The following is a 15,668-nucleotide window of genomic DNA, read 5'->3' on the forward strand; positions in this document are numbered from 1 at the left end:
CCTCCTGAGACTGTGGTCAGCAGAAACGCCAGCTCCAGCCAGCCAGGGCAGGGTCTGCACTATTCTGAAAATAACGACCTTGGAGACTTTCCCCGATGAGAAGGGCAACTCCAGGTGACCAGGGGCAAATGCAGGATGTGGCAGTCACCCAAGAAACCCACAGCTGCTTTCACCTTATTAGCAGAGTAGAAGGCCCATCCTGGGTGGAGAGTCAAGATGGAAATGAGACACGGGACGCCTGAGGAGGCAGGAGGAAGGGCGCTGGTGCAGCTTTTGACACCAAGAGACTGAGTGCCTGCCTACCCCAGAGGTGCCGTGAAACGCGTCCCCTGTGCTCTCTGCGTGAGTCAGCCTGGGATCACTTTTCCCCATGTGCAGTCTCCCTTCTGCCTTGGGCAGAAGTTTCTGACCATTTTTCCGCTGGATCTAGCTGGATACTCTCCCTATCAGTGCTGCGACTACCTGCTGGTTCCAGCCCAAGTCCCTCAACGCAGCCTGGGCTGCACTGCAGTTCTTTCTGGATTCAGCAATCCTCCTCCAACTCTGGGTCCAGGAACTGAGTTCAGTAACAAATCAACATGAGTGTGCTCTCTACTTTAAAAGAATTGTTCAGATAATTATTTTTAGTTGATATGTTTATAATAATTGGAAGTATTTATGGGTATAGAAATGTACGAAAGGGTCAGCACGAGTGTGCTCGGTGCTTGGCATGGACTGTGGAGAAGTAGGATTTGTTTGTTTCCACCTGTTAACCGCATTGCTGACGATGTCATCTTTTGATAAGAGTGAGTGAGATGTTGTTTGGAGAAATGGGTAGCACTGCGGGCTCTCCCGGCAGGGCATGGCTGTCCCACCTCAGGCCCACACACCCCAGACTTCCCTCCATCCTTCTCACTCTCCTCCCGTTGCTGCCACGCCCAAGGCCCAGCAAGTGCCCCCTACTCCCCCCAACACAGCAGATGGCCCCAGGCGCTCACCAGGTGTAGATGATCTGTCCCTGGCGGCCACCATGGCGATAGTTGTACAGAATGATGTAGCTGTCACCTCCGTAGAACTGCCCGTACGTGGCAGGGTCCACAGGCACTTTGTTGGAGCCTTCGATTCTCCAGATCTGTCAGGGCAAAGCTGGGGTCAGACACCATGCAGCACCCCTACCTCAACACAGGCCACCTGGAAACCACGGCATGGAGGACACAGGACAAGCTTTCCCCAGGTGACTCGACTTGGCTCCGGATGAAGTTAAATAATTTGCCCAAAGCACAAGAGCCTCCAAGGGCCAGGGATGAGACTCTGGATCTTCAAACCACACCCCCAGCCCATCCTGGACCTCCCCCGGGAAGGACCATCAGGGCAGCTCCTGTGGAACGTAGCTCAGTGGGGGTTAAGAGCCAGGCCCAGACCCAGGATCAGGCTCCACCCTTTACAGGTCGTGTGACTTTGGACAACTTGTTAAACCTCTCTGAGTCTCAGTTTTCTCATCTGAAAAACGGGGATGATCACAGTAGCTCCTTGGAAGCATTGTGAAGTCCCAGAGTTCGTTCATGGAAGTCCAACAGGGTGCCAGCACCAGCTCACTGCTCTGTAGATGGCAGCTACTTTTATGAATATAATTATTATCGTATTACTAATGTTACCGTTCTCTGTGTCATTATTGAATCTCCTGGATTTTACAGGTCACCTCCAGAGGCAGGGCCATCACTAAGTGGCCTCAGAAAGACCCCTGCTGGCAGGTCTCTGCAGCACTTCTAAGTGGTCAGGAGGCCCTGCAGTGCCACCTGGTGGTACAGAGACACCAAGTTCTTCCAATTCCTGGGAAACTGCCCCATAGTCTCAGGATCTTGGAAATTCTTGAAAGTAATGGAGCAGGATTAACCTCATTTTACAGGCAAAAGTGAGGTTCCAAGAGGTTAAATACCTTGGTCCAGGTCACAGCTAGGCTGCCAGGCTCCTTCTACATTGCCCTGCCCTGAGTATATTTTCATTACATCCTCCCCAACTCAGTGCAGCAGTGAATGAATAACACCACCAACGAGAAAACAATCAAAAGCATCATATATCAAAATGGACACCTTGTTATTCCTGCCATAGGAATGCAGCCCACGTTGCCCTGAAGTGGACTCTGCCTCACCCCCACCTCTCCATCCTCACCATGACCTCCCAAATCTCAAGGGCATCACCTTCTCTCCCCTCAATTCTTACAACGGCATCCCCACAGGCTCTCTATCTCCATTCACCCACTTTCTATCCACTTGCGCAGTGAGTTTCTAGAGCACAGAACTGAGCATATCATAAGTCTGCTTTTGCAAAAAAGAAAATCCCACTGGGTCCAGGATCAAGCCCAGCAGCCTGCCATCACAGCACCTCCCACAGGCTGCCGTCAGCACGGGCCTCTCCAGAGCAGCCTTTTCCCCAAACAGGAAGTCCTGCGCGCAATGCCCGCCACTCCGCCCCTTCTCTTCTTGGCAAACTCCTACTCCTGCTCTGATACCAACCTAAGTGTCCTTATCCCTGTGCAAGCCACCCCAGCTGCCCCACCCCCCAATGGCACCTGTTTCTGGCCGGTGCCATCATCATCCATGGCGTGCTGGGCGGCCATGGCGGTGGAGGTATGCAGTGTGGCAGCGTCGAAGGGTACACGCTCCACGTTGGCAATGTGGCTGGAGAGATAGGCCAAGCCTGGGCCATCGGTCTGGTCTGGGTCACGCCAGTTCTTGAAGAACTGCTTGAACAGCGGGGTCTCGCCACCTTCCGGAAGGACTGAAACCTGGGAAGGGCAGGGGGAGAAAGAGGATGTGGCTGGGTGCCCAGCAGGGGTCCTGAGATACCCAGCCCATACTGAGGGTGGGACATCGCCCCTCAGCACATATCCCCCAAACTGGACCCACCCCTCTGGGTCCCCCAAGGCTCACCTGGGTCTGCTTGGGGTATTGCATCTTGGAGATGAAGTCGGAGGCCGTTTTCAGGGCAGCCTTCCTCTCCTCTGTGTTGGCCTGTTTGCCTGTTGGCAGCCAGAAAAGGCAATAGAGGGTTGGGGCCTGGGGTCCTGCTGCAGCCTAATGTCCAATGGTCCAGGGAAATGGAGCATTGGAGGCAAACTCTTTTTAGTGTGTGGACAGCCAAGACCAGAGATACATCCCCCTCCCCAAGAGCTGACGGCACCTGGAGCTCCTGGGGGTCCAGCTGGGACCCTGGTCAACAGCAGCAACCATAAAAACACTGTGGGTCTGTTTACTGAGCACATATTTTGTGCTCACAACTCTACATGGATTACTTCATTCAATCCAGACCACACTTCATGCATCCAATGTCATTACTGTTGCCGTTTACATATGAGAATATTAGGATCTTAGAGAGGCTCTGTGATTTAGCCCAGACCACTCAGCAAGTGGGACTCCCATGATTCAGACTCCCTGCACTCCACACTGCAGCCTCCCTCTACAGCGAGGAATCTGTCCCACTCTCTGGTCTCAAGTTTTCAACTCTGAAAGCTCCTTGCCAGTTAGTGCCCAGACTTCCCATTGCCAAGGCCAAGACCAAGGACAGCCAGCCCAGGCCCCAGGGCCCCAGAGAGTATTAACAATAACAGCCACAAGCACTGTGGCTCTCTGTCCACCCACTGCCTTCCTCCCTTTGTCATCCTCCCTGTGACTACCCTTAGAGAATGCGGGGAGAACCCAGAGGGATCCCCTCAACATCTCAGACCTCTCAGAATCATGTGAGCCAACGTTTTCCGAGAGCCTCCCATAAAATATTCTTCATAGAGTTCTGCAGACTTCAAGCATGATGCTCCCCAAACAGAAACCAAGCACCTTCATGAGAAGCCCAATGTACACCAGCAAATTAAAAGTCTAATTACCATCCAATTCACTGTGATCCGAGAACGCACTGGACCACCGAGTTAGACATTTTTCACGTCTTTTACTTGAAACCTGTTAACCTCTCCGAGAACTGATGTTGTAATGTACTTTGAAAACACTAATGTGAGCCCAAATAGGGAATCTGAGGCCCAGAGAGGGTTAAATAAAGTACCCAAGATCACACAGCAAGTCAACTGCAAAGCCAAGATATTCAACAAGACTCCTGATTTGCACAGCACCAGGGCGCCTCCCCGGGAGCTCCTGACAGTCACAGGAGACCAATTCCTGGAGACCAGGTGAGACCTTGGCCCTGCCCCCCCGTACCTTTCCAGACAAAGATTTTCCCATCCTTGCCGTGGTCCAGGATGAAGCAGTCCTCTGACCTCAGGGCCCCCTGGGCGAAGGGGTTCTCATCAGCCACGAGGGAGACCGTCATGCTGCCTGCTCCGTTGGAGACCTGAGGGGACAGAGAGGTGAGCAGAGCATGTGGGTGTCAGCTAGAGGATGCCCAAGCCCACACACGGAGCATGGCTGATCAACACCCACTGCTTCTGCCCGCCACCTCTGAGCACAGTGGGTCTCTTTTTTCTTTTTCCTTTACTGCTCTGCCAGGTCTACTGACTGACGCTCGGGGACAACAGGGAAATACATGAGCATCCACCGGAAACACAGAAAGCAGAGCCCACTCCCTGCATCAGGGGCTCTGCCTTACTTAAGGTCCTTCAGCAGAGGAGCTGGGGACAGCCAGGTCTCCTGACGCCATGCCCAGGAGCTCACCTTGTAGAGCTTGGCCAGCTTGCGGTTGGCAGCATCCTCCTTGGCTGTGTCCTCAGTACCTTCGGGCAGAGCTGGCTTGGGGCCCAGCACCTACAGGAGATGGAGAGGAAGGGTGGTCATGAGGGAGGGATTCTGAGAGAGCTCCCCTGGCAGACAGGTACCACACAGGCACCCATGGACCCTCCAGGTGGAGCCCATCTCCCTTAACATCCTGCATCTGTTCACAGGCCGCCTGCTGGATCTACTTGTCAAAAGCCCCCCCACACACACCGCCCGTCCCCCTTCTTCCAAGACAGCCCTTCAGACAGGTCATCTGCCTTCTCTTAGAGCTGGCTGCAGCTCTGAACACCTCCGACCACAGGCTTTAAGAGACACCATGCCAGGAGATACAAGGTATCACTCTCCGCTCACAGAAGGGGAAACTGAGGTCCAGAGAGATGAAGTCACTAGTCCGCGCAGCTACGAGGTGGCTAAGTCAGAATTTGAACCTTGATCCCTGTTCACTTCAGAGCCTCTGTTCACTCCTCCATTCTGGGTGTGTCCAGTCTTAACAGCACAGTTACTGTCCCTCCAAAATTATGGCTGATATCCAAGCTCCCCTTCTCCATATAGTCAACCCTCTGCTCTTTCCAAAAACTGGAACTGGATGTTCCCAGGCAAGTAGGAGGCAAGTAGGGGGTGGTGGACTTTGCCTCTCTTGACAAGTCTCAAAACAATGACTGGTGATCCCATCACGTTATGAACTAAACAAGACATAATCTATCAGGAACTGCCAAAGGAGGAAATTAGGGACTGGGTCTTGGTTGTCTCAGCTGACCCCAGGGGATGCTGGTAGACTTTCCTCCCCAACTCCTTTGGAGGACTTGGCCCTCTCACTGGAGGGTGTGGCTCACACTCCCAGCATGCACCACATCTGTGCAATTCTCAGGAGGTCTGCAAGTTGCCAGGGAAGCCGATCCTCCCCACTCCCTGAAGTGTTCTGGCCTGGTGGATAAACAAAGGCCTTAAGGAGGAGGCGTGGGGAACACGGTTTCCTCACATTCCCCTCCGATTGCCTAATGCATGAACCAGATCCAGATCAGCCTACCCTGTCCACCCCACCCACTTCCCATGGGTACCTGGAGCATGGCCTCGGGTTCGGCACCTTCCTCGGATACATGTACTCGGGCACGGCCACTTCGCTCATTGTCACGGATACCCCTGGACACCTGTGTGGCCTTCAGCTTCTCAAAGCGGTTGCTGTTGGAACCACACCACTGGTAGATGTTCTGTAAGAAAGAGATCCCAGGAAGTCAGCGCCCCAGACTTTATATAAGCCCTGCCTGGTGACACGGCAAGGAGGAGGCTGTGGGGTGTGCACAAGCCCATCTTGTTCTGCGCTTGCCCAGGCAAGGCTGGCAGAATGCACACATGTGCATTATCCAAGAGCAATCAGTGTGAAGCTTACACTCCAGGGGATGTGACTTCACAGATATAACCACATCACAGTTATGCCGTTATAGATTATGTACAAAAAATGTTCGCTTGCTGCTCCAGTTTAAATGCTTTGTCTCTAAAACTCATGTTAAAACTTGATTGCCACTGTGGCAGTATTTGGAAGAAGCCTTTAAGAGGTGACTCAGTCATTATAAGGGTTCATTTCTTTCTGTGGGAATGCATTCATTCTTTGGAAAGCAGCTTGTTTTAAAGCAAGGCCACCCCTCATGTCTTGCCTCTTGTACATGCTCCTGCTTGCCCTTCCTGCTTCTGCCATGTTACAAAGCAGCACAAGGCCCTCACTGGATGCAGCCACCAGATCTTGGACTTCTCAGGCTCCAGCACTGTGAGTCAAAATTAACTTCTTCTTTTTTTTTTTTTTTTTTAATAAATTTACCCAGATTCAGATATTCTGTTACAGCAACAAAAAATGAACTAAGACACTTGCTGATGGGAATACAAACTGGTACAGGCGCTTTGGAAAACCATGTGGCCATAGCTACCAAAGCTCACCCTATGAGCCAGCAAACCTTCTAGGAACATATCTGACAGAACTGTACCCACATGTCCACCAAAGGACATGGGAAAGGATGTTCAGAGTAGCTCAAACCAGAAACCACCCCAAATACCCATCAGCAAAATTGTGGGACACCACGCAAGTGAAAATGGAAACTGATGGAAACTGACTTTTAGAAAAAGAAACAAAATAAAAGAGTGAGGTTTTAGGCACGTGCAGTTCAGAAACAGGTGAAACTAATCTATGCTCTTAAGAGAGTTCTGGATGAGGATTATTTTTGTGGGTAAAGGGACTGGAAGATGGCAAAAGAGGCCCTGAAGGCCCAGTGAGCTAATTTCTTGATCTGGTATTACGTGGGTGTGTTCATGCTGTGAAATCCACAAAGCTGAACACTGAGGACTCATATACTTTTCTGTGTGTCTACTCTCTTTGATTAAAAAGCCCATGCTAACTCAGGGAGGGGCTTTGACCATGGGCATATACACACATGAGTCTTGGGGTAGAATGTCCTGTGGGTCCATTTGCAGATTTGCGCTCACATGGATCTGTGAGACAAGTATGTACGAATTTATATCATCCATTTATAGGGTCGTCTAGGGAAGTACATTGTCATATATGATGTACACGTGCAACCATGTGTATGACATATATGTGTGGGCCCAGGTCTACGCATGAGGGTATTTGTTGTGGTGCAAATGTCCACATCTGGTGGGCAAGAGCTGATAGTTTTTGCCCCTGCTGGCCATGTACTTATAAGTGTGTGTGTCTCTGTGTAGAAAGGTATAAAAGAGCCACTCAGGAAACTGAGGCAGGAGGATGGCAAGTTTAGGGTCAGCCCCAGTAACTTAGTGAGACCCTGTTCCAGAAGTGAAAATTTACAAGAATTGGAGATACAAATCAGTGCTAAAGAAACCCTGGGTTAGCCAGGCATGGTGAAACACACTTGGAATTCCAGGGACTTGGGAGGCTGAGGCAGCAGGAAGGACTTGCAAGTTCAAGGCCAGTCTCAGCAACTTAGCAAGGCCCGAACAACTTAGTGTGATCTTGACTCAAAATAAAAAATATAAAGGGGACATGGCTCAGTGGTTAAGCACCTCTGGGTTCAATCCTCAGTACCAAAATAAATAAATAAATAAAACCTTGGGTTCAATCCCCAGTATGTGTTGGGAGGAAGGTAAACAAGAGATATAAATGAAAGTGTCAGGGAATCTAGGCGTCAATCAAATCCCAAGTACACTGTGCATACAAGGTGTACTCAGGTCTATGCACATGCACATGATGGGCTTGAGTTCTACATGTGTAGGAATCTGTGCATGCTGGAGACATCTGTACGTGGGTCTCTGACTGGCCCACAGGGCATAGGGCCTGCTGGTTCCCTTGGTGTGCCCTGTCCAAGTCTATGCCCCTATTTATGAGTGTATCCTCCTCCCTGGTGTCAGTAGCCCCTGGGGAAGGGTCAGGCAGAACTCACGTTGCCCAGATCCAAGATGAAGCAGTCACCATTGTTGAAGCTGTCCCAGGACACAGGCACCTCGGTGGCACGGACCACACGCCGTCCTTTGACTTGGAAGAGTCTCTGCACCACCACTTCATTGGGAACCACATGCTTGAATCCTGATGCCACACCACCTTTCTGTTGGGTGAAGGAGGCAGCGTGAGTCCAGGGTCAGGGTTCAGGGAAGCCAGCAGGAAGGACATAGAATCGGGGTGAAGGAAACTATGCCTGTGACCAGTGGCCTTACAGCATCACAGTGATAACCAGTCAACGCAGGACTTTCACATCCACTTCCACTTGAGACTGGGACATTCTTATGCCCATTTCAGAGATGGAAACTGACTTTTAGAAAAAGGAACAAAATTTGTCCAAGGCCACACAGCTAGAAGTATTAAATTCCCTACACACTGTGTCCCACTGAATCTCACAGTCACTCCACTAAAAAGTTCCCTGGAGCCACTTCCCTAAATCAAAAAATTGAAAACATTCCTTTCTCAAAACCAGCATCTCCCAAGGAATGTTCGATGACACCCAACTCCCCCATGATAGTCTGCAAGGAAAGGGTTCCATGATCAGAAAGTGTAGGGGATGATCCTTACTCCCCACTGCTGACTGTTACCCGACACACATGAGCACAGACGAGGCTCTGGCACAGATGAGGCTCTGGCAAATCCCGTGGGGGCACTGCTGGCCACCTCTTTAAACAGCATTCCCTGGCCTTACACAGCATTCCTCAAGAACCACCTGTCTCTACCACATCCTGCCTCCAGCTCAAGTGCTCTGCAAAACCCACTTTGGGAAGGGCTAATGCACTATAAATCCTTCCCACCCTTCAAGGATTCCTGGGAAGTCTTTGGGACTGGCCGCACCCACACCATCGGCCTGTTTCCTCCTGGGCTAATACAGCAAGGGCCACCGATTGAGCCTTAGGAGGCAGCTGTGGGTAAGAGGCAATTACCCTGCCTGGACAGTGCTGGGCAGCTTGGGTAAGCCTCAGGGTTTCACCCACCCTCTGCAGCCATCACCAAGTCCTGGAGCAGGGCCTTCAGGGGGCTTCCCTGCCCCTGGCTCAGCAGAAAGCCAAGAAAAACTGGCTGGGATTTCTTCCCATCAGCCACAGTTCCCAAGATCAGCGTCCCATTTTATCCATGGTGAGCTGAAGCCCAGAAAAGTAGAGTGACTTACTTATAAGTGCTCAGCAAGCCTGTGGCAGTCAAGACTGGAAATTTTGCCTCCCACTCCCACTTTGATACTTCTCCCTACTCCACCCTCCAGGAGGGCAGAAGCAGAAGGGCTTCCACCCTGGAAATGCTGGAAAAAGACTGGAAATGCAGCCACCCTAGCCAGGTCCCTCTCTGCCCACCTCTCTCTCCAGGGATGTGCGAAGTCTGATGCAAGCCGCATTTGCTCAGGGCAAAGAGGCAAAGGGAGCCATTTGAATCATGCCTCTGTCATGCCAATCACAGCAAGCGACATATAATATTGTGACATGATAATGCCCACTGTGCAGAACATTTTGCAGGCATCGTCTGTGAGGGAGGTATCATTATCCCCATCTCACAGAGACAGAAGCAGAGCCCACAAGTGAGGACTCGCCCCAGATCGCACAGCTGCAGATGGTAGAGCTGGGATTCAAACCCAGCATGTGACACCCACGTTCTTCCCCCAGCATCAGGCTTCCTACAGCAAACAAAGGTCGCTGGAGTCACCCAGATGAGACGGAGGAACAAGCCCCACTCGGAGTCATTTTTCAAGTAGAAAGTCTTTTCCTGGTGCCAGGAGCCAGAACGCCCCCTGGTGTCCCTTCTTGGGATCAGCACAGAGCCTTTCCTTATTCCCTGGGCTCCGTGGAGCTGCCAAGCCTTTGGAGCTGACTCTGCCTTTGCGCCCTCAAGGGAGCTGTGGGTGCCACTCTGTGAATGACTTTGGTGTGCAGCGCAGGGGAGGCTCAGAGCCTCTACTCTTGACTTTGCCACCCACAACTAAGTAGCAACCAACAACCAGTCACCTTCCCCATGATCAGAAGAAACAAGACGGGGTTCCGGGATGCAGGCTGGGTCTAAGGGGTCTCAGGCACTGGGTGGCACTGATGCTTGGGATCTGTGAGCAGTACAGAGTGAGAAGGACATTGGTGGGGACTGATGGAGGAGAGGCAGCAGCAGGAAAGTTCTGAGAGCTGGCTGGGAGCAGGTGAGGAGAAGCCAGGGAGGAGGACACATGGCCCACACCTACTGTGCTCCACCCGGGCTGGGCCTGCTTCCACACACGCGATGCAATCCTCACAACAGGCCACGAGGTAGGGGCTTTTGTCACCCCATGTCACCAGCAAAGAAAAGAAGGCTGTGGGAGATTCAGGACCAAATGTGCCAGGGTTCCGGCTAGTTGGCAGCAGTGCTGGGTTTCACCTCCCTGTTCTCCCTTCCATGGACAGGGCCCATGATCTGTCCGCTCAGCCCCGACCTGCAGCTCCACTCAGCTGGACATCAAGGGAGAGTGACTCTGAATGGCTTTTCCAAAATGTACAAGAAGGACCCACCGACTGTTTCTACTGGTTCCTCAGAGACAAGGATATGAGGAGACAAGAGCAAAGGAAACCCAGTCGCTTTTTAAAAAATACACCCCTAAAATTCTTAGCTTCACCCAGCATGCCTTTTTGTTTTTGTTATGAAAAAATAGAAAACACTAGTCAGGTACAGTGGCAGAGTGCCCCTGGGGTTTGGGCAGGGGAGGGGGGTTTTCGAGATTTTTTTTTTTTTAAAAAAGGAAAAGTGTTACTTTATATCATTAATCTCAATTCTGAGGACTTCTCTGAATAAATTTATAAAATAAAACACTACTTGATTTCTCATGATTGTAGCCATGAGTTTCCTATTAACTCCTTTAATCTTACTGATCTAGGAAATTAGATTTGGCAAGATAAGTTAAAATAAATAAATACATAAATAAGTGCTCTGAGAAAACATTAGTGGATTTCCAAATGCTGGAGGGAGGCAGGAATTTTTTGAAGATTATTGCTATTTTTTTTACTATAATCTTTAGATTGCTTTCTATACTTTAATCATTAGGTGGGAAGAGATTGGCATCAAATAATTTGAAATTCAATAGGATAAATTGTTTAAAAAGCCACTTTCCAAATTGAAGCAATGAAACAAATATCTTCATGGAGAGAGAGCAAAACTTGAACCAGCACTTGGGATGTATCTACAAGGACAGACTCTTGGGGGACTTCTGCTGTCTAAAACCTAAAGACGTCTGTATCGTTTGATATTTTCAGTAAACTTGCATTACTCTTATAATGAGAAGGGGGAAAGCAATAGACATTTACATAAAAAAAAACATTGAACTGTTTATAAAACTAAAAATTTCTTTGATCAGGGTTGGTCCCCTCTACCCTCTAAACTCAAAGTTCCTTTTACAATAAATGGGAGAAGAAAACGTTTCCAATGATTCTCTGGGTTTTCAACAGTGTTTCCTGGTCCAAGGGCTCTGAGGACTCTGCCAGGCCCAGGATGGGTTTGAACAAAGGGTTTCAAATAACCCAGCCCCAGGGGGTCCCCCCTTCTGTCTGAAAAGGGAAAGGCAGGGGCCAAGCAGGATGGGAAGGTGAGGGATTACCACCTTGCAGTGTGCAATGACTTTTAAGATTTGCAGGGTTCACAGAACAAGAGGGCCCCAAGCCAGCTACTCCTAGCAGGTCGGTCTCTTACCTGCCCCTTCTCATACCAGAAGGTCAGAACTGACTCCCAGGAAGAGGCTGACACAGGGACAAGTCTTGCATAACAAGCCCTGCTCCTTGGGAATCTATAATTGATGAGAGCACCCTGCTGAGAACCTGGCTGGGCCTGTCAAGTGTGGGGGCAGGCGGCCCGGGGGACTTGCACAAGGTAGTAAACACAACCGCCTGGACCTCACATTTCCACCAGGAACCAGCGCCTTTCAGGACTGAAAAACCAAATCTGAGCCCTGGTTGGGTCCTACTTTCTGGAACATGCCTCAAAGCACGGTCAAGAACAACCCAGAAAATCATCTGGGGGTGAGGGAGGCTTGTTAAATATGCAGACTCTAGGCCCCGTCTGAGCTACAATGGAAGATCAGGGAATCTTGAAATGTCTGCTCTGAACCAGCTCTGAGCCCGCCCCTTCACACCTGGGTTTGAATCCCAGAGCCTGCAGTTTGACAAGTAGCTTAACATCTCTGTATCTTACTTTCATCATTTCCAAAATGGTGCTAATCCTAGTAACTGCCTATAGGGTGAAATGAGTTAAATAAGTAGAGCGCTCAGAAGGGTCTCTGACACATAGTAAGCAACACAAGTTTCCGGTGATAAGAACCTACTAGCGGGGCTGGGGATGTGGCTCAAGCGGTAGCACGCTGGCCTGGCATGCGTGCGGCCCAGGTTCGATCCTCAGCACCACATGCAAACAAAGATGTTGTGCCTGCCGAAAAACTAAAAAAATAAATATTAAAAAATTCTCTCTCACTCTCTCTCTCTCTCCACTCTCTCTAAAAAAAAAAAAAAAAAGAACCTACTAGCTATATGTGGGGGCAAATTAGTTTACTCCACTGAGCCTCAGTTTCATCATCTATGAAATGGCAATATTACCAACCACCCTAAAGGCTACAGTAAGAATTAAATGAGATCCTGTAGTAAACGCTCAATATATGGTTGTAGTTCTGATCATCCTTATTCATTTCTAAAAGAGAGTAAATAGGGTGTGGTGGCCCATGCCTGAAATTCCAGCCACTAGAGAGGCTGAGAAGGAAGGAGCACAAATCCAAGGAGTCTCAGCAACTTAGCCAGACCCTGTCTCAGAATAAACAATATCAATAAAAAGGGCTGGGGATGTAGCTCAGTGGTAGAGTGCCTTGGGTTCAAACTCCAGTACGAAAGAAAAAAAGAAAGAAAAGAAAACAAGGCAGGGGAATCCATGATCTGTGCTGCTTCGTTCTCGGTGCCTAAGGACTCTCGTACGGTACCTGTGGCCGTGTTGGACACTGAGCTATCACCTGAGAAACAGGACGAGGCAAGACAGCTGGGCAGACACCTGAACACCCTGAAGAGGTGGCCACCATCTGCCGCCCACCCATGTACCATGGGCTCGCTCTTCCTGGGCCTTCCCTCCTGGGCCTGCCCATCTTCTCACCTCTTCTCCTAGGCACCCCAGGGCTTGGCCCACAGCCTGCCAGAATGAGGGGATCACAGGCCTGGGTGTGACGCTGGCTTCCACCACTTCCTGGTTTTGTGACCTCCCTGAGCCTCTGTAAAGTGGAGCTCTGTCTCCTAGGACAGCCGTGGGACCTAAGGTGGACAAAGGATGTTCCTGGTGCCGGGCCTGCCACACTCAGGCAACAATACGCAGGCGCTGCCTGTGACAGGGACTTCAGAACTGCGTGTTGAGGGAATGGCCGCTGGGAAGGGGGTGAGAACACTGGGGTACACACCTTGCCCGAAGTCTCACCCAAGTTTCATGGGGTGACCTGAAACTCAGTCTGATTCCTGGCCAAGTGCTTGTCCCACTTCCAGCTCCAGGAGTTGCTGAAGATCTTCCCCAGCCCAGAGGCCTGGTCCCCACCCTTTCCCCCTCTCCTTCCTCAGGCACCAAAGCCCAGAAGCGCTTCAGGAAGAAGGCAGAGAAGCACACTGGGCAGGAAGCTGGCAGGTGGGGCTGGGTGGACACCAGGGAAACCATCCCAGCACCCCAGGCCTGGCTGCTGCTGCCAGCACTTGCCCTGCCCTTTGCTCCCTGAGTCTCACAGGCACTCTCCATTATTCAATCCCTTGTGCCTGATTTCAGGAAGACAGGGTCACTGTCCCATGGACACAGAAGACCCTGCAGCCCAGAAAGGACAGCAACTCTCTAAGGGCACACAGCATGGGTGGCACAGATAGGGCTTGAAGTCTAACCTACTAGCACCTTGGTCATGAGAGGGATGCTGGTTTGATGGGAAAATGCCAGCAGTCAGGAGATCTGGGTTCTGGTCTGAGCTCCCACACCGAGGTGTACCAGTGTGACCCTGGGCCGGTTGCTATTCCTCTCTGTATTTCAGTCTCCTCTGCCCTCCATAAAGGGAGAACTTTGTGCCCTGACATTAAGGCTCATCTAGCTAAGAAAGCCTGTGATGCCCTCCCCATCCTGACCAAGAGCCCTGCTTTGCAAACCTAAATCTTTCCCCAGCCCTTCCAAGGAGCCAAGCCCCACACAAGGTCATTTCCCAGCTTCCCTTTCACCAAATCCTCTCCCAGCCCTGCAGGGCAGGTACAACTGGCTCACCTGTAACCAGAGAGGAAAGGTAGGCTCTGGAAGTCAAGTGGCTAGATGGAGGTCACACAAAATATGAGGGTGCAGCCTCCTGGGGCTCCCAGCTTGGTTCTGCTCAGTCCCACCTGGCTTGGGGCTTAGGGAAAGAGCCGTCTTCAATGTCCTAAGAGTTCACCAATGTCCTAAGAGTTCAGGTTCAGAAGGGATTCCAGTGATTGGAAAGAGGGATGTGACCAAGAGTGCCTTACCAAATACCTTACTCAGGTCCTTTGCTGGCAAGGCCCAAGAATTATAGGGTACATAAACAGGGCTTGCAAGAAGGGCTAGGTTTCCACCTCTGGCCCACTCCTCACTGCTGGGGCCAGGAACACAACACTATGAAGTTACAGGGAACTGTCCTCTCCTCATTCTAAGATAAGGAATCAAAGACTCAGAGAAAGAGCATGTGATCCGTCCAGGATCACACTGCTAGGAAGGGCCCAGGGTTCACAATCACAGCTGCTTGACTCCAAAGTGTGACCTCTCACCTGTCTGCCCATCGCCCTATGAAGGTGACAGACAGGTGACCCCTCGTGAGCCCTGCCATGAATGCATCTGTCTCAGCCACTCAAGCAAGATAAATCCCAACATACCTTGTACTTCAGGCCAGACTTGAAATAGCCGAGGAAGGTGGCTGACTCAAAGCCCTGGACCTCTCGGTGCTGCACAGCCCGGCCATTCAGGTAGTCATCCAGCTGCACGGTGAAGATGGCGGCCGCCCCACTTTCGTCCTGGCTACACTCGTTGCCTAGCAGACATCAGAGCAGCATGAGCCTGGTTTCCCAAAAGTGGTTTCAGCACCCTGGGGGCAGGAGTATGGTGCCTCCAGCATTTCCCTGGCCTCACCACAGAATCTGGGCAAGCTTCTTCTTTCTGTGAGCCTCAGTGAGGCCACCTGTATAATGGGGCTCAGGACTTACACCATTGCAGAACAGATCTGCAGTGTTAGAGACCCCAGGCTCCTGTCTCTAAAGAACAAACTGCAGGATGTTTGACTACAGCTGGGCCAGGGGCGGGGTGGAGGGGTCCTCTGTGTCCAAGTTACTCACTGTAACTTATTGTACCCTCATGACCCTCCTTTGAGGTAGTACAGCTGTGTAACCATGTCCAAGCCACAGGGACATTGGTGTCTTGCCAAAGGGCAGATCACAGCTGAGGTCAGAACGTGCCCAGATTGGCCTTAGAGTCTGGGGACACGTAACCACTAGCCAAGAGCCTGCACACACTTAGCTCTCAGTCATCAGTGA

At 51.0% G+C, this 15,668-nt stretch overlaps 1 protein-coding gene across 4 annotated transcripts in view; it reads right to left on the minus strand.

Annotated features, from left to right (window-relative positions):
- Gsn (gelsolin) overlaps positions 1-15,668 on the minus strand; it is a 53,152-nt gene that overhangs the window by 8,534 nt on the left and 28,950 nt on the right. For all 4 annotated transcript variants that reach the window (XM_076845565.2, XM_076845563.2, XM_076845562.2 and 1 more), the window contains 8 exons: positions 15,015-15,169; positions 8,099-8,260; positions 5,753-5,902; positions 4,635-4,724; positions 4,182-4,314; positions 2,910-2,998; positions 2,549-2,764; positions 978-1,111 (listed from right to left, as the gene is read on the minus strand). In XM_076845565.2, the coding sequence (XP_076701680.1) occupies positions 978-1,111; positions 2,549-2,764; positions 2,910-2,998; positions 4,182-4,314; positions 4,635-4,724; positions 5,753-5,902; positions 8,099-8,260; positions 15,015-15,169 (1,129 nt within the window). The remainder of the gene's footprint in view (positions 1-977; positions 1,112-2,548; positions 2,765-2,909; positions 2,999-4,181; positions 4,315-4,634; positions 4,725-5,752; positions 5,903-8,098; positions 8,261-15,014; positions 15,170-15,668) is intronic.

Source organism: Callospermophilus lateralis, chromosome 2, assembly GCF_048772815.1.
Source record: "Callospermophilus lateralis isolate mCalLat2 chromosome 2, mCalLat2.hap1, whole genome shotgun sequence".
Lineage (NCBI taxonomy): Eukaryota > Metazoa > Chordata > Mammalia > Rodentia > Sciuridae > Callospermophilus > Callospermophilus lateralis.